This window comes from Hippopotamus amphibius, chromosome X (genome assembly GCF_030028045.1).
Source record: "Hippopotamus amphibius kiboko isolate mHipAmp2 chromosome X, mHipAmp2.hap2, whole genome shotgun sequence".
Taxonomy (NCBI): domain Eukaryota; kingdom Metazoa; phylum Chordata; class Mammalia; order Artiodactyla; family Hippopotamidae; genus Hippopotamus; species Hippopotamus amphibius.
The window spans coordinates 136,718,508-136,745,029 of record NC_080203.1 but is presented as its reverse complement, the minus strand read 5'-3'; the positions used below and the strand labels follow the sequence as shown (position 1 = coordinate 136,745,029).

General features: G+C 54.5%; 1 protein-coding gene across 1 annotated transcript in view; it reads left to right on the top strand.

Moving 5' to 3' along the window:
- The first annotated feature begins 999 nt into the window (after positions 1-999).
- LOC130841592 (granulocyte-macrophage colony-stimulating factor receptor subunit alpha-like) overlaps positions 1,000-26,522 on the top strand; it is a 36,374-nt gene continuing 10,851 nt past the window's right edge. Inside the window, exons 1-7 of the mRNA XM_057717696.1 lie at positions 1,000-1,126; positions 1,537-1,616; positions 1,981-2,032; positions 6,317-6,466; positions 22,737-22,841; positions 23,321-23,463; positions 25,115-25,238. Of these exons, the coding sequence (XP_057573679.1) occupies positions 1,000-1,126; positions 1,537-1,616; positions 1,981-2,032; positions 6,317-6,466; positions 22,737-22,841; positions 23,321-23,463; positions 25,115-25,238 (781 nt within the window). The remainder of the gene's footprint in view (positions 1,127-1,536; positions 1,617-1,980; positions 2,033-6,316; positions 6,467-22,736; positions 22,842-23,320; positions 23,464-25,114; positions 25,239-26,522) is intronic.

Below are 26,522 nucleotides of genomic sequence, written 5' to 3'. Positions count from 1 at the left end.
CACATGGCGGGAGGGGCCTGAAATCAGAAGCTTATAAAATCAAATCGCAAAGTTAGCCTCATTTTATACACATCAAAAAACTCCAAACATATTTCGTCGTCAGATACTTTGGATTTTACACCCCCCTGTAAGTGATATGTACGTAGACTATTGCAGGACCATAGCTGACACATGCTATTTTCACTGCAAATGCTGGTACAAGCTTTATACCCTGGCCCTTTACGTATGATTTTGAATTATCGCCTTGCTTAGCTCGGACTGAGTCCGGACTTGAAGCCCACCCACCCCACTCGCCGTCCGGCTCGCCGTCCTTGGGGGCGCTGGAGGGGTTGTCCAGGCCCCGCACCACGAGGCAGCCACAGATGCCTGTGTCCAGGGGCACGTGTGAGGATGTGGGAAAACGAGCCCAAGGCCGGCCCGTGGAAAGATGCCCTCCCGGAGCCGCCCCAATCAGCTGTCCATCAGAGTTTCAGACCTCGTTCCCGGATGCCGGCATAGCTGGGAATCTGTCCGTGTTTTGCAATGTGCCCCTGGTCGTGTTCCGTTGCTCTGTTCCAAATTCACATCTGAAATTGCTTTCCTGTAGAATGTTCGCTACTTTCCTCCAAGACGCCACCTCCCCTGACTGCCGACAAGGAACGTGGACCTGCCCCGACCAGGGCGCCCTGCGATGCTCGAACAGGCGTGGAAACGCACCTTCCTTTTCCCGGGAAATCGCATCTTTTCTTCACGGTTGCTTTCATCCTCACGGGGCTCTTTCCTTCTCCCCGAATCGGTGGCCGGGACACCCACACGACTCCTCCAGCAGCACCCCGCACGCGCCTCGCAGCTGCAGAGACGCTTCTGGCCCTGTGCCGGCATGCCTACCTTATTAGCTTTATAAGCGGGGACGAAAAAGTAAAATAAAACCTGCAGGCCCTTCTTCCGAAAGATCGCGAGACGCACTTCGGAGGACATTTCTACTGTCACGTGTAGAAGGGATTGAAATTCCAGCCCAAGATGCTGGAAATGCCTCCTGACACCGAAATTCTTTACCCTGAAAACGAGGATTCTACCCCAAGAAACAGCCCTCCAGGCAACGGCTCCCCGCCCCCACCCCCCACGTCTGACAGTGAAACCAGCTTCGGTAACCTTTGGAAGCACACGGAGAGCTTAATCTACGGGCTCAGAGGGGGCTTTCTGGAATCCCCGGGCGGCCCCGCGAGCTCTTTTCTCCTGGTTTGGAAAGGTTGGGGGGCTGTGTCCTCACCACCCCCTGCCCCTCGACCCCCTCCACCACCCCCACCACACACGCACACACACACACACACACGCACAACCCACCCCGGCTTGGTCCTGGGACTGCTTGCTGGGCCAGGACGGCTACCAGCCTCCTTCAGGCTCCCTGGAGCCCACGGCCCAGGTGCACCTAAGCAGGAATGGTCCCTGAATCGCCCCGCTTATTAACCAGAGTTGGGCGCCTGCAAAGGCCGCAGAAATTACCTTGGGATCCAGTGATTCCCTGATCCCTTAACTGGGGATTTCCACCACCTCCAGGGCTGCGCCATGATGCCCCGAAACCGGGGAAGGAAACTCGACCTTCTCATTTCCACGTGGTGCCTTTGATGGGCCATCAGGTGGGAAATGCGGACAATAGGGCTGGACTTGCTGCTTACGTGTTTCTGCCCCTTCGCATAAAACGCCTGCAGCCCTGACACCCACATCCCTGCGGCTTCAGGTACCTGGGCTGCCGGGTCACCTGTCCGTTTCATTTCCATGGAAAGACTCCGGGAGGAACATGAAGTTAAGGCTTTGCATGCTGTTTACCTGTGTACATCCAAAGAACCCTGCATGTGTGTGTCTGGGCAAGAGGAGCCGTGGATTTTCCTGGGTTTGCCTCATTGCATTATTGTTTTGTGTTTTGCTTTTTGGTTTTGTTTTTTTTTTTTAATGGGCAAACAAAGGAGCCCCCGACGTTCTCTGCCCATGCTTTGTCCGCAGCTCATTTCAGCATCCGTGGGGAAGAACCTCGGAACCAGGAAACACAAGAGCGGTGAGTGGTCCACCCCCAGGGATCATGAAACAGAAGAGTGTGTCTCAACAACAACATCCAGGGCACGGGAATCCATCCTCCACTTTTGTCTCTAAGAGATAGAAACTTTGCAAAGAAGTCGGGCAGGAAATAGAGAATTGAGTAGAAGCGAAAGCTGATTTGGGATAAGCAGAGATTCTCAAACTGTGGCGTGTGTTTGAATCTTACGGAGGGAAGGGTGTGGGGAAAATGCAGGTTCCAAGTGCTGCAACTGGCTGGAAACTGACACTCTGCATTTCTAACCTACCCCAGGTGATGCTGTTGCTGCGGGAACCGGGACCCTCCATCCCTGAGGCTCTGAGGCGTCTCCCAGGTGATGCTGCTGGACCTGGGAACCTCCATCCCTGAGACTCTGAGGCGTCTCCCAGGTGATGCTGCTGTGGGACCCGGGACCCCTCCATCCCTGAGACTCTGAGGCGTCTCCCAGGAGATGCTGCTGGACCCAGGACCCCTCCATCCCTGAGACTCTGAGGCGTCTCCCAGGAGATGCTGCTGCTGCAGGACCCAGGACCCGCTCCATTCCCGCCTCGCCCTCTGGAAAAGGCAGGTCATATAAGGTTCATGGGACGGAAGGAAAGAGGGACCCAGGGCAATTTGTGGGGTGGTCTCTAAATTCAGCGCAGAGCTCAGCAGCTCACGGACGGCACGGTTTTGTTTCCCACGCACGGTGCGCGTCTGCAGCACCCCTACCCCAGGGACCCGAGGCTCTAGGAGAAGTCTGGAAGATAACGTCAGACCGAGGAGATTTTTCAAGCAGAGATTGTCTCTGAGTTGCTGACACCAGCCCCTCCCCAGCCCCCTCCCCACCCCTCCCGTCCTGGAAGGTGTCACCGCGCCTCGAGAACTGTGCTCGAGAGATGGAAAACTGTGGTTTTTCTGGGGTCCTGGGGTGACTGATAAAAATTTTGGGTGATCCTGGGAGCCTTGAGGGATGAGGGATGGACATGTGGGGTGAGTGGGGGTCTCTGGGGTGAAGGATGGACATGCGGGGTGAATGGGGGTCTCCAGGGTGAGGTGTGGACACTTGGACGAGTGGGGGGTCTCTGGAGTGAGCCCCGGCATCGTCAGAAATCGGGTGCCCTAATGCTGCCTGTATAAGACAGACAGAGGCGGGTACGAAAGGGCAAGAAGAGTGAAAATGCATCTCTGCTCCTTCTCCCGCAGCAAGATTCAAAAGCAAGAAACACGCGCGGGAAAGGACTAACATCGCCATCAAAGCCGAGTGATGAATCGAGCCGCGGGGGGGAGGGCCGGGTGTGGGACGCGGAGCCAGGGGCCCCGGAGACCCCCAGACACAGCCGGGCACGTGCAGAGCCCGTCACCGCGCCTCTGGGCACGCCTCACTTTTGAGGGGTGCGGCGTGCTGTCTCCACGGTGAACACGGCCCCCCGCAATCTCTCGTGCATCTCACCTCTCCCCATGCCTTACCTCTTTTTTTTTTTTTTTTTCCCCAGGAACAGAAGCTCCCCTAGGCCACAAGCTCTGGGGGCTGGGCGGGAATTTCCGAAAGTGCAGCAACAATGGAGATAAGCCCGGGAGATAACCTTGCTAATCGCCTATTTAAATTAAAAAAAAAAAAAGTATTACTGGTTTTGCAACCATCTGGGGAAAAAAAAAACAACAAAAGCTGCATGAAAAAAAAAAAATCTGCCTGTATTTCTGCCTTTGGCTCAGATGCATCCGGCATGGACGGCGTGGATGGTGGGGGTGCATGCTTGGGGAGGGGAGAAAAAAATGCACATAGAGGAAGGAGGCCTCCGTGGCGGGGGCGGGGGGCCCGGTGGCCTCTCCCAGGCTGAGCATTCAGGCGGGAGCTTCCCTCTGTGCTCTCAGGGGGTCACACAGCAGGCCCTGGGCGGGTGCTCTCCGGCTGAGCGTGGAAACCTGAACTCAGAAGGACCGACCATCCCTCTCCCTGTTGCATCACACGGGGTCCCGGGGAAGAGGAGGGTCCGCACCGGAAGGAGAATCCGGGGGCCTCTGAGAAACCCACCGGGGCGGCGTGACCCCTGTGCCCGGCGGTACCCCTCCCCTGAGGGGTGAGGACATCTAACTCCCACACTGGGGCGGCGCGCATGTAACTCCTATGCTCATGGGAAGTCACCCACAATGGGGCATCACCCCTGCTTTGCCACGGGTGGGGTCCCCGAGTCCCGCGATGAGGGAGGCCCCTTTCCCAGGCAGCGACGCCTCAGACGCCGGCGCGCCTGGACCAGGTTTGCACAGAGCGCGACTGACCCCTAGTGACCAAAACTTCCGAACCGAGGCAAGACCCCAGGACAGGATGCCAAGCCCTGCTCCTGGGGCCGCAGCTTAGATAGCTTCCGGCACCGACAGAGGCTTACCAAGCTCCGCCCAGCAGGACCTGAGGTCAAAGGGCCTTCCTGCAGCTCACAACTTAAAGAGAGATGGATGCTTTAGCCAGTGTCACCTGGTGGGGGTAGAACTGTGTCCCCTAAAAAGATGTGTTGGGATGTGAACTCCTGGCACCTGGGAACAGGACCTCATTAGGAAACAGGGTCTCTGCAGAGGTGATGACGTGAAGGAGCTGAGATGAGGTCCTCCTGGGGGGGGGGGCCCTACGTCCCATGACAGGGTCCTTCTCAGACACAGAAGAGGAGAGACACAGACACAGAGGCGAAGCCCCGTGAAGACGGAGGCAGAGACGGGAGGGAGGCGGCCACCAGCCCGGGGACGCCTGGAGCCCCCAGACGCTGGAAGAGGCGGGAGGGACCCTCCCCTGGAGCCTCCGGAGGGAGCACGGCCCTGGGACCCCTTGACCTCGGACGTCTGGTCCCCAGGACGGGGGGAGGGTGGATGCCTGTGGTTTTACGCCCCCAGTTTGTGGTCATTTGCTACAACTGCCCCCGGACCCTGCTACATCCTGCCACCACACTGTATATTTAAAAACCGGCAGAAGAAGAAATGTGGCATCCAGCTATTTAGGTAAATAAGGAAATGGGCAAATACAAGCCTGTCTGGATGCCCCTTTGACTCACAGGCACTTAAAACAAAAATGCCTACATTCTTTAAGCTAAAGTGAAAAGGCCCCAGAAGGGCCCGTGTCTCCCACAACCTGAACCCCAAAAGCCTTTTAGAGAGGGCTGGACTCCAATTTCTCCGCACAAAAGTCTTAGGCATCCGGCTTTCATCTGGTTAGTTCCTGAATTTGTTTTTCTTTCCAATATTTACCGTTTCTTGGGGCCAAGAGCACCCTAAATATGAACATTGCCTGCTGGGGGACTCTTTGTAAAGAGGCTCTGGGAGCTGCAGGGGCAACGTCCCCTCCAGGAGGGGCACACCGTGTTGCCCAGAGGGCCTGCCCCGCAAACGTCATCCTTAACCCCTGAGCTCTGTGTCCTCGGGCACCAGGGTCAGCCCATGGCACAGTGAGTATCATTAGAAATAGACCCATCCCCAATAAAAACCCAATTCTCAGCCTCCCTTTCAAGACTTCAGGTTTGAATGATTAAGGGCTCACATACAAGTATTTCCGAAGAAATACTTGCAAACAAACAAGCAAAAAAAAACAAAACAAAACAAAACCCTATATTTTCACGTCCCCCTCAAAGTAGAGAACACTTTCCAATGCAGGGAAGGCAGCCAAAAGACAATTGGGCAAAAAAGATTCGGGGTGGGGGGTCGCCCTGGGGTCTGAGCGCCCACTGTTGAATGCAGGGGTGCAGAGGGAACCCCAGATGTGAAGGACAGGAGCGTCCCCTTCCCCTGGACTTCTGAGAGGCGCCCATACCTGAGTTTCTCTCTTCTTTGAAGGACAGTGGTCCAGTCAGATGACAGACCCACCCTAGGGACCTCACTGCAACTCAATACATCTGCAAAAACCCAGATTCCGAAGGCGGTCAAAGTCACAGGCACCGGGGATTTGGATTTCAGGATATCTTTAGGGGGACAACTAAACCCACACCAGGGGACGTCGGCCACAGCAGCTCTGACACCGCCCGCCCGGCCACCAGAGCATCCCTGGAACTCAGCAGGTCCTGAGCCGTGGCAAAGTCCTTTGCCCTCAGATCTTGCGGGGCGGAGCTTGGGAGGCTCCGTGGGGGCTGGAATCTCGGGGAGCGGCCGGGCCTCCCGTCGGGGTCCTAGCCTGGGTGGGGACGTCTCGGTCACTAGGGGCCAGTAGCGCTCCCTGCAAACCCGGTCCGGGCGCGCTGGGCTCAAGAGTGAAACCGAAACCTGACCTGGGCAGCGTGGAGGGCACAGCCTGACACCCGGAGACCCCAGGGCGAGGAGGGACATCTGGAGCCCCGGGGCTGTCCCAGCCGTCCCCCGGGCGCCCGGAGGGATGGTCCCTCACAAGGCTGAGACGCGCCTCTGCATCTCCCGGCACGCGGGAAGCTGAAGAGAGATGCAGCTCAAAGTCAGGACCTGAAAGTAAGGAAGTCCCACGTTCCGTCAGGCGTCGTGGAGGGAGTGGGTCCCCGTTGGTCTTGCTTCGGGACGTCTGACCCTGTGGCCAGCACGTTCCCGTCCCGGGCTGGGCGGGCGATGCTGGCCTCTGCGTGCCGCCCTGCCTTCCTTCTGCCCAAACCTCGCTCCGCGCGCGTGCCTGGGACTCTGTCTTGCCACGTCGGTCGGTGTATTTTCTTGTGCTTTTAATCTTGGCTGAGACGTCTCAGTTCTTTCTCTAAAATAAGGCAGAAGGCGGGGAGGAAGAGTCTTCCATTTTTAAAAACGGGTCTTGCTTATGTCTGCTGACCGTAAACTTTATATATATATATTTTTTCAGATTGTTTTCCATGATAGGTTGTGACCAGATATGAATACAGTTCCCTGTGTTATATGGCAATTCCTTGTTTTCAATATATTTGATATAAGACATTGAGTGAGTTCCCTGTGCTATACAGCAGGGCCTTGTTGTTTATCTGTTTTAAACAGATACACACGTGTGTATCTGTTTAATATAGTCGTCTGTATCTGTTCATCCCAAACTCCTAGTTTATCCCTTCTCTGCCTCCCTTCCCCTTTGGTAACTGTAAGTGTGTCCTCTGTGTCTGCGAGTCTGTTTCTGTTCCGTAGATAAATTCATTTGTATCTTTTTTTTAGAGTCCACATATAAGTGCTATCGTATGATATTTGCCTTTCTCTGTCTGACCGACTTCACTTAGTCTGATCATCTCTAGGTCCATCCATGGTGCTGCAAATGGCTGAGTAGTATCCCATGGTGTATCTGCACCACATCTCCTTTACCCATTCCTCTGTCGATGCACTTGGGTTGCTTCGGAGGGCGGCTGTTTAATCCAGTATAACCAGTGTCGTTATAAGAAGACAAGACACAGAGAGATAGACTCGGAGGAGAAGCCACACGGCGATAGATCAGGGATGTGACCCGGACACGCGTAGGCTGATCTTCAAGGTGCAGGAGAGGCTGTGGGGGGGCTTCCTGGCTGCTGGGCTGGGGGGCAGGTGTTACAGCAAACGCCCGCCGTGCTCCGTGCAGGGAGGGCAGGAGGAAAGGCTTCGGACTGCTCTGTGGACTCTGACATGCCGTGTGTCTAGGTTGCATCTTTCAGGCGAACGAGGGGGCTTCTCCTGGCCTTCAGCACACCTGGGGAAGGACAAGGGAGCAGAAGAATGCTGGCCGAGAGGTAAACAGGTGGCAGAGAGGCAAACAGGTGGCAGAGAGGCAGGTGAGGCCCCAGGGAGCTGAGGCACGAGGGATCCTGCAGCGTCTCGTTCCTGGCAGAATCCTCCTTCGTCTTGCTGGTCAGGGCAGGGTGGAAGTTTCCAGAACACCGTCATCAGTGTCCCCTTTGCATCCGTTATCCAGACAGCCGAGGGGGTCGTGGACACCACGCTGGTTCCTTCAGCGAAAACCTCAGGGACTCCTTCTACGGTTTTATTTGTTCTGCGATAAAGTCTCACCTTCCAGGTAGAACCCGGGTTCCGCGGGGAGACGCGTAAAGTTGTCTGCATGTTCCTGAAGCCGGGTTAGTGATGGGCGGGGAGACTTCCTCTCTCTGCTCTTGGGGAGGCCCGATGTACTCCCATAAGGAAAACCAGTTGCAAAAGTCTGAGGTCAACAGGCACCTCTATGTTCGTAGCAGCACTATTTACGGTAGCCGAGACATGGAAGCAGCCTAAATGTCCATGGACGCAGGGATGGATAGAGAAGATGTGGTGCAGATACGCACCATGGAACATTACTCAGCCTTAAAAAGGAATGAAATAATGTCACTGTGGACCTAGAGATGGTCATACTAAGAGAAGTCAATCAGACAGAGAAAGACAGATACCATATAATATCACTGACATGTGGAATCTAAAACATGATACAAATGAACTTATCTATGGAACAGAAACAGACTCACAGGCACAGAGAACACACTTACAGTTACTAAAGGGGGAAGGTGGGGGAGGGATACATTAGGAGTTTGGGATGAACAGACACACACTACCATATATAAAACAGAAAAACAACAAGGACCTACTGGACAGCACGGGGAACTATATCCAACACCTTGCAACAACCCATAATGGAAATGGATCTGAAAAAAATCCATATATATACCTGTATATATATAACATATATGTGTACATAAATATAAAAATACATATATATGTACACATATATAACTGAATCACTTTGCTGTACACCTGAAACTAATACACTATTGGTAGTCAACTGTACTTCTACTAAAAAAATAATAAAATAGGGACGTCCCTGGCGGTCCAGTGGTTAGGACTCTGCACGTCCACTGCGGGGGGCACAGGTTTGATCCCTGGTCGGGGAAGAAAGGTCTGTCATGGCGGGTGCACGGCCAAAAAGAAGAAGAAGAAGTAAAGTAAAAACCAAAACCAAACCCCCCCCCCCCAAAAACCTAGGCGTTAAAAAGAAAGACACGCAGCCCAGCCCTCCTGTTGCCCCTTCTGGCGCCCGGCGGGCAGCTGCAGCCTCCACCTTCCTTCCCAGGAAGCGCAAGGCCCGCTCCGCTGTCAGGAAGTTGAGAAATTCTGTCTGAGGCTGTGTGGAAACGTGTCTCCAAGTATCTGCTTCCATTTCTGGGAAAAGAGTTGTGCCGACGCGCGGGGCTGTATCTTCCCCAGAGCGCTCGCGCACGGACCTCCCGCTGCCGAGTGGCTGCCGGCCCCACCTTTTCTCTGGAAGAGTGATGGACGTGTGGCTGCAACTTTCTCCTCTGACCAGGAGGAGAGTCTGGGGACGGAGGAGGAGGGGGACCCGTGGCGGTGGGAGCCGGTGCCAGCAGAGAAGGGCACACAGAGGTCCTCACCAAGCGCCTGCGGTGGGCGTCTCAGCCTCGCCTCCTGGCAGCTGGGGCCGGGGGGCCCTCTGACGGGGGGCGTCCTGTGCCCTGAGGGGTGTGGGGCAGCGTCCCTGCGCTCCATGCACCACGTGCCAGGAGCAGCCCCTCCTCCCAGAGTGACACCAGAAACATCTCCAGACGTTGTCATATGTCCCCTGGGGGCAAAGTCATCCTTGGTTGAGAACCACAGCCATAGGCAGATAGATGGATGGATGGATGGATGGATGGATGGATGGATACATAGAAGGATGGATGGATGGATGGATGGATGGATGGATGGATGGATACATAGAAGGATGGATGGATGGATGGATGGACACATAAAAGGATAGATGGATGGATGGATGGATGGATACATAGAAGGATGGATGGATGGATGGATGGATACATAAAAGGATGGATGGATGGATGGATGGATGGATGGATGGATGGATACATAAAAGGATAGATGGGTGGATGGATGGATACATAGAAGGATGGATGGATGGATGGATGGATGGATGGATGAATGGATGGATGGATGGATACATAGAAGGATGGATGGATGGATGGATGGATGGATGGATGGATGGATGGATAGATGGATGGATGGATAGGCAGATAGATAGAGTCTCTGATGCTAGGTCAGGGTTCTCAGCCTCAGCACCACTGACACCTGGGGCTGGACGCCTCTCTCATGTGGGGCGTCCCGTGCACGGTGGGGTGTGGGGCAGCGTCCCTGGTCTCCACCCACCAGGGCCCAATAGGACCCCCACCCTAGTGTGACAATCAGAAATGTCCCCACACATCACCAGGTGTCCCCTGGGGAGGAGGAAAGAAAAATCCACCCCCCTCCCCTGGGGGCAGGTCGGGTGTGAAATAGCATCAAGCAGAATGTGATCCCCCCCAGGAGGCGGTCCTCACCCCTCTGCTGTCAGCTCTGGGATCTCTGGCTCTGTGTGTCAGTGACTGGGCTTTGTTGTTTTTTTTTATAAATGTATTTATTTATTGGCTGCATGGGGTCTTTGTTGCTGCACACGGGCTTTCTCTAGTTGTGGAGAGCGGGGGCTACTCTTTGTTGCGGTGCGCGGGCTTATTATTGTGGTGGCTTCTCTTGTTGCGGAGCATGGGCTCTAGGCACGCGGACTTCAGTAATTGCAGCACATGGGCTCAGTAGTTGTGGCTCATGGGTTCTAGAGCACAGGCTCCGTCGTTGTGGCGCACGGGCTTCGTTGCTCCGCGGCACGTGGGATCGTCCCGGACCAGGGCTCGAACCCGTGTCCCCGGCATTGGCAGGCGGGTTCTTAACCACTTCGCCGCCAGAGAAGCCCAGTGACTGGGCTTTAAATGCACGAAGGAGATGCTCTCTGTGAGCTCGGGTCCCCGCGATGCTCCCTGCTGTGCATGAATTGAAAAAAAAAAAAAACATGAAGGTGAGAACGTTTAGTTCTTTTTCATCTATGTGTAGAATATCTTGAAAAGGAAAAAATGATGATGAAAATAATGACAGTGATGTGAACACCCTGCTCAGGTTTCACAAATGTCCATCAGCTGCCCTGTTTCTTCCTTTTCCTCCATTCATTCCACAAATAGATACTCAGACAGCTGCCTTCTGGGGGCTGTGGCCACAAGCAAAATCCCCTGCCCCAGCGGTGGTGCCCAGACACCCCGCGGTGCAAGTAAGGTTCCCGGAACAAACTGTAACAGGGACGCGCCCAATCTGGCTGCAGGTGGGCTCTGTCCCTTTTACTGTAACCTTTGCTTCCCGCTGCTTTTGTTCCCTAAAAGGATACTGTGTCTACACGATGGCCTGCCCCGGGGAACCCTGCCCCGCTGCCTGAAGGGGAAACCAAAGCACCTTTGTGCAGGGAAGCGTCCTGACCCTGTGCCCTGGGGTTGCCACAGGAAAGGAGACATGAGCCCATCCCCTCCCCGAGGCTGGCCACTCCGGGGGACATTTGCAAGATGGACGGCCCTTTTACTTTACTTCCTCCCCTCCTCCCCCTCTCTGTGCTGTAAAAGAAGCTGGCATCCAGACCCCGATAAGATGGTTATTTAGAGACACGCCTCTGCCATCTTCTGGGTCTGCCGGCTTTCCGAATAAAGCCGTCTTCCTTGCCTCAACACGTCGTCTCCCATCCGTTGGCCTGTCATGCGGCGGGCAAAGCGAGCTTGGACTCAGTAACAAAATTATATAGAAGATGTGAGATTTTTTTTTTAATCTTTATTGCAGTGTAATAGCTTTACACTGCTGTGTCAGTTTCCGCTGTACAACAAAGTGAGTCAGCTGTATGTGTACACATATCCCCATCTCCCCTCCCTCTCAAGCCTCCCGCCCTCCCTATCCCAGCCCTCTAGGTCATCACCCATCATCAAGCTGACCTCCCTGTGCTCTGCAGCAGCTTCCCACTAGCCATCTATGTTACATTTGGTCGTGTGTATATGTCAATGCCACTCTCTCACTTTGTTCCAGCTTCCCCTTCACCACCTCCCCATGTCCTCAAGTCTGTTCTTTAAGATGTAAGTTTTCATCTCTATGGAGAAAAGGAGCAGGTGTAGGGGTTCAGGACAGGGATGGGGTAAATTATCCAGCATCTTGAGTGAGCAAGGAGGTGACAGAGGGCTCTGTGGGCAGAGGGAACAGCTGGGGCAAAGCTGGCACCCTTGCAGGATAAAAAGAGTCGACAAACTCGGGACATCAAAGGACGTTTTTCTCAGCCTGGTAAAGGGCGTCTACCCGCAGCTCACTTCCTACTCCGCGGTGAGAGAGTGAACACTTTCTTCCCAAGATCGAAAACAAGACGAGGATATTGCCGTCTGCAGTGACGTGGATGGACCTGGAGACGATCACACGAAGTGAAGTCAGTCAGACAGAGAAAGGCACATGTCATATGATCTGGCTTATATGTGGAATCTAAAATATGACACAAATGGACTTGTGGAACAGAAACAGACTCACAGAAACAGGAGAAAACTTATGGTTACCAAAGGGGAAAGGAGGGAGGGATACATTAGGAGTTTGAGATCATGAGATGCACAGGACCGTATATAAAATAGACAGATGACAAGGTCTTATTGTACAGCACAGGGAACTGTATTCAATATCCTATAATAACCTATGATGGAAAAGAATCTGAAAAAGTGTGTGTGTATATATACACACACACATGTATAAAACTGAGTCACTGTGCTGTACACGGAAACTAACACAACACAGTAAACCAACTATGCTTCAATATAAAAAAAAATCATTTTAAAACACGCAGATCAGAAAAGAGAAGTAAAACCATATCTATTTGCAGATGGCTATTATATATAGAACATCTTAAGGAATCCACTGAAAAATTCTTAGAGCTAATAAAGACTGTCAGCTTGGCAACCGCCTCTGAGATCCACACAAGCCCCTTTACAATGGCGTCCAAAAGAGTAACATACATCCGTGTTTACCGATACCTGAAATTTACTCATAAATAAATAAAATCGGTTTAACAGAAGCGTGCAAGACGTATACGTGGAAAGCTGCAAAGCTTTGCTGAAAGAGATGAGAAGGCCTAAAGAAACAGAAAGACATCCTGTGCTCCATCAGAAGCCTTCATCTTGCTAAGATGCTGGTACCTCTGAAATCTTCAGACTCGATGCAATTCCTTCGAAAAGCCGAGTTGCTTTTTTTTTTTTTTTTTTTTTTGGCAGAAATTGACAAGCTGATCCTAAAACCCACACAGAAATGCAAGGAATCCAGAAGTGTCCAAACACTTTTGACGAAGAAGAAGGAGGAGGAGGAGGCAGCGGCGGGGCTCACGCGCCCTTGGAGCGAGTGGTGGGCGCGGACTCCCGGACCCTCGCCCAATGCCAGCCTTGGCAGCCTGTCCCCAGGCCCTGGGGTGCCTCCAGGCCACCCCGTCCTCCCGCCTGGAGCAGCGGTGGACAGGAGGGTTGGAGCTGTCGGGAATGTCATGGTTCGAGCGCAGGGTGGAAAACAATTTCCAGACGCAAAGTCGTGTAGGAGAGAACGTGTGTATTGAGAACAGAGCACAGAGATGGCGGGAAGGTCACTGGGAAAGCCCCAGGCCGACTTCCTGGCAGGCCAGGGAGAGAAGAGCCTCAGCGTTTATAACCCCCAAGACAGGAACATTCCTGCTGGGAAAACGGCGCTGATCGACTGCTCAGTGCGCCGAAGGCGACAGGTGTCGTTAGGTGATGGGCTAGGGTCCTACATGGCGAATGTCTTCCCTCATACGGGGTCGGGTTATCCACTAGCCCAAGTCATGAGTCAAAGTTTGCTAAGGGGGTCAAGACGACGCCGGAATTTGGTTGCCACGAGGGTCGGGTTAACTCTGGAATCTTGTCTAGTGACGCTGGAATTGGGCTCCACAGGGAATGATGTCACCTTTCCTGCTCCATTGTGAGTTCCTGGAAGCCTGGGCTGTGCCCTTCTAGGTCCACATTCAGTTCCCAGAAAGGGACGTATGACAAAGGTTTACACTTAACCTTTAATAAAGGGTAACACGTATTGTGTAGGTTAAAAAAAAAAAAAAAAACCCGAAACAAAACCCAGGCCCCAAATAGAAAAAGTGAAAATGAGAATGCGTAGTACATTGTGTTACAGTGACCGTCCAGGGACGTCCCTGGTGGTCCAGTGGGTAAGACGCCGAGCTCCCAGCGCAGGGGGCCCGGCTTCCGCCCCTGGTCGGGGAACTGAGATCCCACGTGCCGCAACGGGGAGTCCGCCTGCCGCAACTAAGAGCCAGAGAAACCTAAGTAAATATTTGAAGTAAAGTGACCGTCCAGCCGCCAGCAGCCCTGTTGGTGGGTGGTCACTGTGGAGGACGCTGGTCCCCAGCCCCCCGCGCCATCCTCCGCGCCCTCCCCAGCCCGTCCCGGAAGGACCCTTACGAGCCACCCAAGACCAGGCAGCGTCTCCTCTACGCTCCTTCCCCTTGGCCACGTCCCGGTGGGAACCCCGAGCCGATCTGACAAGCCCGGGCAAAAGCCCAGAAGATGAAAACCCGACCCAGAGCGTGTTATGAAATGGAGCAGGACCCTGCGGTCCTCGCCTCCCGTCCCCCACGTCGCCCTGCCTTTCACCTGTGGAAAAACTTTAGCCACAGAGGACCTCTCCTCAGAGAGCTGAGAAAATGCAGGAACAAAGGAAAACCGTCCGAGGAGGCCGAATAATAATCGTTTAGTCCCTAAGCAGAGCCAACGACGTTTCAAGGGCTATAGATGGTGTCCCGAGCCTGTCCCGGGAGCTGTCTTACAGATCCTGAAACCCCCACCAGACGGAGGACATGAACTACAGGATGACCAGGCTGTAGGTGTGACATCCGCTGACACAGTTCCGAGACCTGGCCTCAAAGAAATGGGAAAAAAACGACCCTGGACCTGAAGCTTAACTGTACCAAAAACAATCACGATGACACTGGTGACACCACCGCAGGGCCAATTTCAAGACGACTGTCAGAGCCGACGGTGCCGTTTCTGCACGCGGCCCCCTCCCTCCGTCTATGAAAGCTCTCGCCCCCTGATTGTCAGGGTTGGGGGGCATGTCAGCCTTTGGACAGGTGACCGCCCTCCCGCCCGCCCCCGGTTGCCGGCACCCAACACAAAGCAAACGTTCCTTTCCACCCACCTGGCCTCTTTGCTGGCTTCTGAGGGGTGAGCAGCCAGACCCCGCCTTCGCTTACACGTAGCTGCAGCTCTCCGGCTCCTTAGCTGCAGCAGGCGTGTGGGGTCTAGTTCCCCCGCTCGGGACGGAAGCCGGGCCCCCTGCCCTGGGAGCGCAGGGTCTTACCCACTGGACCACCAGGGACGTCCCAAGCCACACAGATGGAAATCATCAAAGGCAAAAATGCACGGGGACGGGTCCGGGGGGGACACGGCTTCTACGTGTCGTCTCCCTGGGGAGGTGTCTGCAGAGGGCTTCCTCCCGGCAACAACGCCTGACGACACGCGTGGGGCGTTTTCCACGGGGAAGTGCAGGCGGCCTGGGTGTCCAGGCGCTTCCCTGGGGTCCGTCAGCGGTCTGGACGTGGTGTGACCGAAGCCCCATCGTGAATCCGTTTGGGACATAGATGCCCAGGAGCCCGGTCAAGGGTCAGACCTTTCTTTGGACGGGGCAGGATGTGGGACACCCAGGGCGGCTGACTTAACTCTTTTTATTTATTTTTTATTTTTTTTCCTTATTTTAAACTCTGGGTGGTTTATTTTCTCTTTTTTTTAATTTATGTAATTTTATTTTTATGTCTGGGTCTTCGTTGCTGCACACGGCTTTCTCTAGTTGCGGCGAGCCGTGGCTACTCTTCATTGCGGTGTGTGGGCTTCTCTTTGCAGTGGCTTCTCTTGCTGCAGAGCACGGGCTCTAGGTGCGTGGGCTCCGTCATTGTGGCTCAGAAAGGCTGGAGCACAGGCTCCGTCGTTGTGGCACACGGGCTTCGTTGCTCTGCGGCATGTGGCATCTTCCCGGCCCAGGGATCAAACCCGTGTCCCCTGCATTGGTAGGCGGGTTCTTAACCACTGTGCCGCCAGGGAAGTCCTGAGTTAACTCTTTATTACGCAAGTATGTTCATTCTGTAGAGACTAAAATGGTGTAAGAATTGGGAACAGCAGTCCTGCCCGGAAAAGAGCTGAGGAGAACGTCCACTGCTTCAGATTTTCAGATCTCTGCCGTGACGCCGACCCCTACTTCCCACTCCCTGACGGACGCCTCCACTTCATGACTCCAGCGGGAAGCTGCTTAAATGTGGCGGGACTGAGCACAGCATCACCTGCCCCCACCTCCATCCCCTTAGCCAGTGCCTCCTGTTTCCCTAACTCTGATACGGTCCCAGCCCCGAAGCCCCCGTGAGCCTGGGAGACTCCATCTCTCTCCACACCCAGGATGTGGTCCCCATGAAACACTGCCCCAGGAGTTCCCTGGTAGCATAGTGGTTGAGAATCCACCTGCCAGTGCAGGGGACACGGGTTTGATCCCTGGGCCGGGAAGATGCCACATGCCGCAGAGCAACGAAGCCCGTGTGCCACAACTGCTGAAGCCCGCGTGCCTAGAGCCCGTGCTCTGCAACAAGAGAAGTCACCACAAGGAGAAGCCCACGCACCGCAACCAAGGGTAGCCCCCGCTCACTGCAAGTAGAGAAAACCCGCGCACAGCAACGAAGACCCAACGCAGCCAATAAATTAATTAATTAAAAAAAGAAGAAGAAACGCTCCCCCCCCCCACTCTTGTCCACCACCTCACGTGACGGACCCTCCCTGGCGACATGCAGCGCTGCATGTGTGTCCCCAGCTGCTCCACGGCCCTTCTATTCCGCCTTGTGCCACCACGAGCAGCAGAGCCACTTCCTACCCCCCCTGGCTGGTTTTAAATCCCTGGGGTACTCAGGGAACGTCTGGAGCACTGAACTGAACAGAACTGGGTTGGTTCTGAACGTGAGCAAGAGGTTCTCTCCGTTGAAGGCACGAAGACCCACCGTGGTGTCCCCTCTGAGAAGACTTGGTGAACCGTCTGGTCCAGCTCTTGGGAAAATGGACTTCTCTACATGGATGGGCTGAACGTGGACAGTGAGACCAGAGGACCCACCTGCGAGCTGGTCACGCACCACTTGGTTGAACCTTAGGGGAGGTGACCTTCTCTGTATCTGTGGCAGAGAGGGGGCAACTCCCCCACGGAGGTTTCCCCATTCCTTGTAACGAGAAACACCACAGACGGGGGAGGAAATTAAGGAGGGGAAAAAAAAAAAAGGAAGACACCGAGTTCAAATGCTCTTGTCGTGCAATCCCAGTGCTGGGTTTCGGTCGAGGGAGACGGTCCGCTGTCAGAGTGGCCAGATGTGGGAACCTGGGCTGACGGCGCGGAGGAGCACAGGTTGGCAGGAGCACGGTGGGGTACGCCCGTCCCCGAGGCCCCGGGGTCCTCGAAAGTGCTGAGTCCCTAGGGGACCTTTGCCCGCTTCTGTGGCCGCTGTGGGCAGCCGGCGCTCCAGGTGGGCGAGAGCCTGGGGGGAGGGGATGCAAACTGCTGGATGAAGGGCGCCCAGGTGAAGACGGGCTACCGGTGATGGGTCCCCCTCGTCGCACGTGGGCGCTGCGTTTTCAGGTCTGCGGGCGCCCCGGGGCGGGGGGGTCAGCCAGCCGGCAGGGGGAGGTGTCGGAGTTCCCCGTGCCAGCCTGCGCCTGGCAGGGCTGGAGCGCGGCCTGGATTTGCTCCCAGGCTTGGGTGGGCCACGCTTTGAAGCTGTGAGGGCTGCAGAGCTGGCCCGCCCGGCTCCCGGGTGCTGTCTGGGGACGGTGGCACTGCCTTCTCCAGCTGGCCCGAACACGGGGTGCGGGGCACCGCCAGAACCACGGCGGGCTCGGAAGGCAGGGTCGTGCCGGGGTCAGCCCCCCCGCACCCCCGACCGAGAGGTGTCTCGTGCGCCTCGCCTCTGAGAGACGCCCTTCTGAGAGATGGTCTCAGCACCCCCCTCTCCGGCCGACATCTGTGTGACGCTGAACTCTTTAAAAGAGGAAAGAAAACCCAGGCTGGTGAAAACGAAAAGAAGAAGGGAAAGTGGGTACAAAAGGCAAAGTACGGCATGATTCCATTTATAGGAAACAACCAGAATGGCCAGATCCGCAGAGACAGAAAGTGGGTTCAAAGTGTCGGGGGGGCTGGGGGAGGGAGATGGGGAGTGACAGCTCAGGGGGATGGGGACGGGGAATGTCTCCTTTTGGAGGGAAGAGAAGATTCTGGAACCAGATAGAGGGGATGGCATACACGACATTGTGCCTTTGCTAAGTGCTGCTGAGTTGCACTCTTGTTTTAAAAATATTTATTTATTTATTTGTTTGTTTTTGTCTTTTTTGGTTGCTTTCGGTCTTCGTGGCTGCGGGCCGGCTTTCTCTAGTTGCGGTGCGCGGGCGTCTCATTGCAGTGGCTTCTCTTGTTGCAGAGCACGGGCTCTAGGCGCAAGGGCCTCAGTCGTTGTGGCACGTGGGCTCAGTCGTTGTGGCTCGTGGGCTCTAGGGCACAGGCTCCGTAGCTGCGGCACACGGGCTTCGTGGCTCCCCAGCATGTGGGATCTTCCCGGCCCAGGGCTTGAACCCGTGTCCCCTGCATTGGCAGGTGGATTCTTAGCCACTGCGCCACCAGGGAAGTCCCTGTACCCTTTAAAAGTGTGAATTTTATACCATGTGAATTTTGCCTCGCCTTTAAAAAAAAAAAAAAATCAGCTCAAAAAATAAGTAAAACAGTGATAGCTCTGTGGACTTCGGTGTTCCGGCCACTGGTGTGAGGGTACCCAGAGCCGCCTCACAGGGCGGGGGTGAGAATTAAAGCCGGTGATGTCTGAACGTGACACATCACGGCACTGATAAGTTCACGCTCTGCACAAATTCTCCTCCGGAGGTCTTCTCACCATCCTCCAACGAGAGAGCCGGGGGCCGCGACACCTCATGATTTAAAACAGAACCTTTGGGTGGATTTCTGTGTGCCTTTGTGGGATGTGAGAACGTGGGGGGTTTTTTGTTTTTTGTGTAAGTCAAGTTTACCAAAGTTTCTGGTTTTTGCACCATCACGATGAGCAAGACTCCAAGGGGAGTTCTGTTCGGAGGAAGCTGAATGGGGAACTGGGCTGCAGGGTGTTGATGAGGCTAAGAGGGTGTGGGGCCTCGGGTACCCGCGGCGTGTCCCCCCCCCGAGGCAGGTGGGATGTGAGGCACAAAGGAGGGCACCCGGGAAGCTCGCGGCACGGGGAGGGCGGCGGGGGGACCAGGGGACGGACGCAGGTGCTGAAACCACCGAGGACGGAGATGCCTCAGACGGGGGCCTCTCCACGCCCGGCCCCCCTCCCGCTGAGGGACGCTTGGCTCAGACCGCAAGGCCGTTGCACAAATTGCAGATGTGAAAGTCAGTGCAAGGCAAGCGTAGCTGTGGGTGCACACTCATCCAGGAAAGTCCTGTCCCAGAGCCTCGGGGATGCAGCGCAGAGGCTCCTCCCACAACCAGTGCAAAGGATCGGGGCGGGGGGGGGGGGACGAGCCCCAGAGAGCGGCTGGGTGGGGCGGGACCCCACGCGCGGGTGGAGGAAGCCGGCTGCTTCCCCATCGTGGGAGGAGGGCCGGAGAGGTCGGTCTGGCGGGGACGTGGGAGCAGGTGTGGTCCGTGGCTATCACTTCCTCTTCAATAGCAAGCGAGGCTCCCCGGGGCGGGGGCTGCTGAGGGGGCAGGAGTCCGTGGCTGCTGGTCAGCCAGGTGGGCACACCTGAAGGAGGCAGTGGGTGGGGTCCTCTTTCACTGGGATACAGCCAGGAGCAGATGCTGAAGGGCCCAGGAATCTATTTCCTGTCTCCCTCCCGCCCTCTGTCCCTTTCTTCCTTCCTTCCCCCCTCTCTCTCTCCCTCTGTCCCTCCCGCCCTCCTCCCGTCCTTCCTTCCTGGCTCCAAGGTGTGAGCCGATCCAGCCTTCGGCAGCCAGTGGAGGCAGGAAAGGAGGTGGGTTTCTGGAAACTGCAGAGTATTCGATGTAGGAGGTGCAGGCGGCTTCTTAGCAGAGGTGCCGGGGGTGTGAGGAGAGGGCGTCCTGGGGCTCGTGGAAGGTCAGCAGGCTGCGACCGTCATGGACGTGTCTCCGAGAGGGGGCGGGCCCCAGGTGCTGTGGGGCCAGGGGGCCGGGTGTGCGAGGGCGGCCGGGGTGACGGGGAGGGTCTTTGCCGCGGGGGGGGGGGGGGGGGGGGCGCACGGGCGTCGGGAGGTCCCCCTTGTACAACAGATGCCAGTGTCACCTGGGGTGATGTTGGCATACGGCTGGAGCGCCACGGAGACGTTAGGCCGGCGGCGTGCTGGTGGCCGGTCCCGTAGGTGGTCGGGGAGCCTTGGCGGAGGGTGGGGGGGCCCCCTTGCTGGAGCTGCAGCCCGGGAGGGAGGTAGAAGAATGAGCAGAAGGAGGTCTAGGGGGCAGGGGTGCTGGGCATCCTTGACGGAAACCTGAAAAAGCAAAAGGGAAGGAAAGAAGGGAGTGAGGGAGGGGGAAGACAGGGGGAAAGGAAAGAAAACCCGTGGTCGTTTCCTACAGCAGCACCCAGGAAACTAACACACCAGGAGACAGAGGCCGCCTTTACACCTGTAGACTCCATAAATCCGAGGAAATTACAGAAAATATGGTGAAAGACACACACACACACACAGGGGACCCTCAAAGAAAAACTAAAGCGTGAAAAGGATGGAATTCCCAGAAGCAGAAGATGAGGAGCGGGCTGGAGGAAGTCAGCGCAAGAGGAGTGCGGACGTAAAGCCACGTCCCAGGTCACAACAACCCCCAAACTAGAATCGCCGCAACCGAAAACAGCTCTGGGGAAACAGCGGGGGGGCAGACACAGGTGCCACGGCAAACCCAGCCGGGGGATCAGGTGTTCCCTGTGGAGCGTGGCTTTATCAGGAATCGAGCACGGTGCTTTTGTAGTACGATTTTTCCTGTGTGTAATTGAGTTTATTTGTGTAGGGCGGTTGAAGGTTTACAGAGACACGGGGTGGAAGGTATAGGGGATTCCTGGTACCCACGTCCCCTGCGGCTAGTTTCCCTGTGATGCACACCGCGCGTCAGCGTGCCACAGCTCTGACAGACGATGGAGCAAGGTGGACGCGGGATTCTTGAGGCAAGTTCGTCATTTGCACGAGGGGTCCCTCTTGGCGTTGGACGTTTTGTGGGTGTGGACAAGTCTGTGATGACGTGTGTCCGTCGCCATGGTGTCATCACGGCCCTAAAAACCCCCTGTGCTGCACCTCTCCATCCCTCTTCCTCTCTTCACCCCCGGCAACCCCTGATCCTTTTCCTGTCTCCGTAGCTCTGCCTTTTCCAGAACGTCGTAGAGCTGGAATCAAGCACTAGGTATCCTTTTCAGATTGGTTCTCTTACTTCGTCACATGCACTGAAAGTTCCTCCCTGTCTCCGCTTCTCTTTTTCTGTCTTTAATTATTGCAAACATCAAGTCTAAAGTAATTTTCTCAAGATCTCAAAAAATGTGTTAATATCTTCAAGGGAAGCTGACCTGCATTTCTTGTTCTGCTCTCACCGAATCCAGCCTGCTTAGTAAGAGAGAGTCAGAGCGATGAGAGACTAAGCAAGGTGGCTGTAATTTTCCCCAAAGCGTCTTATAATCACCGTGATGTGTCACCCGTGGCTTCAAGGAACACCTGAACCACGCTCTCCACGTCCCGACCCCCGTGTGGGGGCCAGAACGCCGTCCCCAGGGACGTCCATGTCCTGACCCCTAGAACCTTTAGAGATGTTACCGTACGTGACAGACAGGACTCAGTGAAATGTACTGAGATGGGTGATTATCTAGTTGAGGTCAATGGCATCCCATGGGTCCTCATGACAGGGAGGCAATGATGTCATGATGAAGAAGAGGTTGAACTAACGCACCTTGAAGATGAAGGGGGGTGGACCACGTGCCCAGGAAGGAGGTGGTTTCCGGAAGCTGGAAAAGGCAAGGAAGCAGATTCCCCCGTAGAATCTCCACTGGGAACCAGCTTTTGTCAGCTCCTTGATTTTTACCCGAAAGAGACCCTGTTGGACTTCTGACTTCCAGCACTGGGAGAGATTAAATTTGTAGTTTTTTATTTATTTATTTATTTATTTATTTTTAAACTTATTTATTTATTTATTGGCTGCGTTGGGTCTTCGTTGCTGCAGGCGGGCTTTCTCTAGTCGCGGTGAGCGGGGGCTACTCTTCATTGTGGTGCGCGGGCTTCTCGTGGTGGCTTCTCTTGTTGCGGAGCACAGGCTCTAGGTGCACGGGCTTCAGTAGTTGTGGCACGTGGGCTCAGTCGTTGTGGTGCACGGGCTTTGTTGCTCCGTGGCATATGGGATCTTCCCGGACCAGGGCTGGAACCCGTGTCCCCTGCATTGGCAGGCAGATTCTTAACCACTGCGCCACCAGGGAAGCCCTGTATTTTCTTCACATATACCATTCCTGCTACCCTGTTCCTGCCCTCAGCAGCTGCTCCAGGGACTGCAGGTGAAGGGTGTCCCCAGGGGTCTTCCCCAATGACCGCCACGGAGGCACCATCCCCGGGTGCGGTACGCGGAGTTTCATTGCCTTTGACCTGGGAGTAATTCCCCCACCTCCATCCTCGCCACCAGGTGGGCCGCTTGCCCAAAGTGACACAGAGGCTGACAGCCAAGGCTGGACCCGGTGCCCAGGCTTGAGGACAGGCTCTTGGTTCTGGACCCCCCTCTGACACGGATTGAAGCCTGAGGACCCTCTGTAGCCAACAGTGACCCGGTCCGGCCAGGTCACCATGCTGACCTTCGCCCTGGAGAGAGTCCTGTGTTTCTTCCCCCCGGACCGTCTCCCCCAGGAAACATCGCTGGTCCCCACGTCAAGACCCCCGTGAAAGCCGACTTCTCTCTCCCCCCACCCCAGGGCTTCCACGTCCTCCGGGCAGCCCCGCAGGTCCCCTGGCGACGGCCGTTCTGCTCTCGGTGCTGCTGGACCCCGCACTCGTCCTGACGCAGAACCAGGATGCGGGTACGGATGAACCTGGCCTCTCTGTGCTGCTGCCATTCCTGTGACCCCGGCTTCCGGGGACGCACCCCCACGCCTGCGTCTAATGTCAGCTTATCCTGGTACTCAGCGGTCAACCCGCATCCCACGTCCTGTTGTGGTCCCTCCCCCCTTCTGGGGACCTGGCGGCTCCCCCAGCCGTTGTGCAGGCACAGGTGATGGTGGCCGACTCCCTTCCTGTGGCCACGTGTGAACAAACAGCCTCTGTTCCGTCTCGCTTGGTTGGTCTTTGTTTCTGTCCGCGGTAGACATCTCCGCTTGGAGAAAGGGCAGGAGGGAGAGAAGCGAAGGGGGTGGGCAGGGGTGATGAGGACAAGAGAGGGGTAGGGGGACCGTGGTTCCCAGCCCTGACCTTTGCTTACAAGACACAAGACGGGCTGGTTAAGGGAGAATGAGAGACGGGGAGAAGAGTAGTTTCTGATCCCTGTGGCCGCCTCTTTTAGATCTACCCACCGTGGACCCGAACTCCAGTCTAAACGTGAGGTTCGACCCAAAGACGGCGAAATTAACTTGGGACTGCAAAGAGAACACTACCGACGGGCAATGCGTGCTGATCCACAAGGAGAGGGGACAGATTAAAAAAAAGGTAACATGGGGTACGAGGGAAGGCTTGGAAAAGTGAGGGTTTCATCTCATGCCGTAGAGCCAAGGGAGCTACAAATAATTTGTTTTGATGTTTAAAAGTGAAAACACTATAAAAGGATGCGGGGGAATACCTAATCTCGGGATGAAGAAGGGCTTTCTACACATAAACACAGGGGAAAAGAAAAAAGGGGGGAAAAGAGAGAGAGAGCGACAAACAACTGGAAAACGCCTGAACTTCCAAACATTGCAGTTCTGCAAACAAAACTGGGGGAAAAAAATGATGACTGGGAAAAAGAAAAAAAACATTTGCTATATTCAGAACAAATATTAATGCCTTGTTGTGCATTTGCTGTATTTAGGATGTGCTAATGCCTTGTTATGTAAATTATTCTCATTACGGAAACAACAAAGTCTAAACAGCTCAAAAGCTAATATATCCCTCCTTCATGAAATGGCCAAGTGATGTATCTTGACTGTTAATTAAAATGCATGAAAGACAGAAAATAGATTCAAGAGGGAGGGGAGATGGGGATGTATGTACACATACAGCTGATTCACTTGGTTGTACAGCAGACACTGGCACAACAGTGTAATGCGATTACACCCCGATAAAGATCTGGGGGGAAGAAAAGGTAAGATGGACTGGCTTTGCTCAATTGCTATCGTTTGTAGAACTCTCATCAAGCAGGACAGACACAAACATACGAGTGGCACTGGGACACATCGTGGACCTGTGGTTCCTGGTGCATCAGGGAAGTTCGGCTCATGTCCAAGATATGTCCAGGGGGCTGATTCCAAGGGGGTACCCCACTGCTCCCTCAGGCCTCCCTGTTCCAATCAGCCTGGGGGCTCCCCGCTGCATGGAATGGTAGCCTTTTGCTCAGTGGGTCCACATGCAAGACTTAATCCTGACAAAGGCATAGCATTAGCTCTGCCTGTTCAACAGAAACAAAGTAAACAGATGGACTTGGATACAGTGTAAACCTGACTCCCGTGAGACAAATGTGGGTAGGAGATAGATAGGACAAGAAAAGTCAATTCCCTAAAAGAAGGTGTGGGGACTTTCCTGGTGGTGCAGGAGTTAAGAATCCGCCTGCCAATGCAGGGAACACGGGTTCGAGCCCTGGCCTGGGAAGATCCCACATGCCGCAGGGCAACGAAGCCCGTGCGCCACAACTACTGAGCCTGCGCTCTAGAGCCCGCGAGCCGCAACGACTGAGGCCGTGCACCACAACTACTGAAGCCCGCGCACCAGAGTCCGTGCTCCACCGCAAGAGAAGCCACCGCACTGAGAAGCTCACACACAGCAACGGAGAGGAGCCCCCGCTCGCCACAACTAGAGAAAGCCCACGTGCAGCAACAAAGACCCAACGCAGCCAAAAATAAAATAAAAATATATATATTTAATTTTTTAAAAAAGAAGGTGTGACGTTCCCATAAAGTTTACAACGATGAGGGCTCTCGCCTTAAAAGCTGAGCTCCCTTCCGACCTTCTGAACACTGCGGGTTGGCGTCTTCCCAAAGAAGGTACCTGGGGGAGATTTCCCCGAGGGAGGTGGGTGTCCTCCCGGGGTCAGCGTAGGAGCCAACGACCTCAGGATGAAAGGAAAGATGACTCGTTCTTCATCCACTGACTGGTTGCATATTTTCAGGTCAAAGACAAGGAATGTGAGTGCACCTTTCAGGACTGTACTCTCCATGGGGGAGTCACACTCACCGTTGAAATAAATGTCAACCGGAGACACGTTTCGGAAACGCTGGTCTACACGAACCCAGGTAGGGGAAAACGCGGTGGGGTTGCTTCTGCTGCCCCAGCACATCCCAGCACATCCCGCCCTCCTTTTATTTCAGCTTTATGAAGATATTGTGTATATTCAAGGTGTACCTTTGGTAGGGCTTTGTTTTGTTTCATTTTATGCTTTGGGCCGCGCTGCTCGGCATGTGGGATCTTCGTTCCCCGACCAGGGATTGAACCCAGGACCGCTGCCGTGAGACCGCACAGTCCTAACCACTGGAGCGCCCGGGAATTCCCACATTTGTTATACTTTGTGAGATGATTACCAGAACCGAGCTAGTAACGTATCCATCCTGTCACTTTTTTTTTTTTTTTGGTTTGCGGTGAGAACCCTGGAGATCTGCTCTCTTGGGGAATTTCAAGTGAACAACGCAGTATGGGTAACTAGAGTCCCTGTCGTTAGATCCCTGGAACTTACTCATCTTATAACTGGAAATTTGTACCTTGGGACCAACATCTTCCCATTTCCCGCACCTTCCCCAGCCCCTGGGAACCCCCCTTTTATTCTGTGCTTCTAGGGGTTCTCTTTAGATTCACGTATAAGTGAGAGCATACAGTATTTGTTTCCCTGTGTCTGACTTATTTCACGTAGGGTAACAACCCCCCGCCCCCAGCCCAGGTCCTTCCACGTTGTTGCAAATGCCAGGATTTCCTTCCTTTGATGGCTGAATAATATTCGTGTGTGTGTATCACATCTTTATCCATTCATCCGTCCACGGACACTTACTTTCTTTCTGCATCTTAGCTACTGTGAATAATTCTGCAATGAACATGGGGATGTAGATATCTCTTCAAGATCCAGATTTCACTTCCTTTGGATGTAGACTCAGAAAAAGGATCGTTGGATCCTACGGTAGCTCCATTTTTAATTCTGGGGGGAACCTCCATCCTGTTCTCCATAACGGCGGCACCAATTTACATGTCTCACCAAGAGCGCGTCAGAGCTCCCTTTTCCCCAGGTCCCCGGCGAAACTTGTTATCTCTTGTCTTTTTGTTGATGGCCATTCTGACAGGTGTGAGATGAAATCTTCTTGTGGTTTTTATTTGCATTTCTCTGATGATTAGTGATGTTGAGCAACTTTTTAGGTACCCGTTTGCCATCTGAATATCTTCTTTGGAAAAATGCCTATTCAGGTCTTTTGCCTGTTTTGCTGTTGTTGTTTTGGGTTGTTTTTTTTTTACGCTCTTTATTGGAATATAATTGCTTTACACTCTTGTGCCAGTTTCTTTTGCCTGTTTTTTAGTCAGATTGTTTGTTTTTTAAA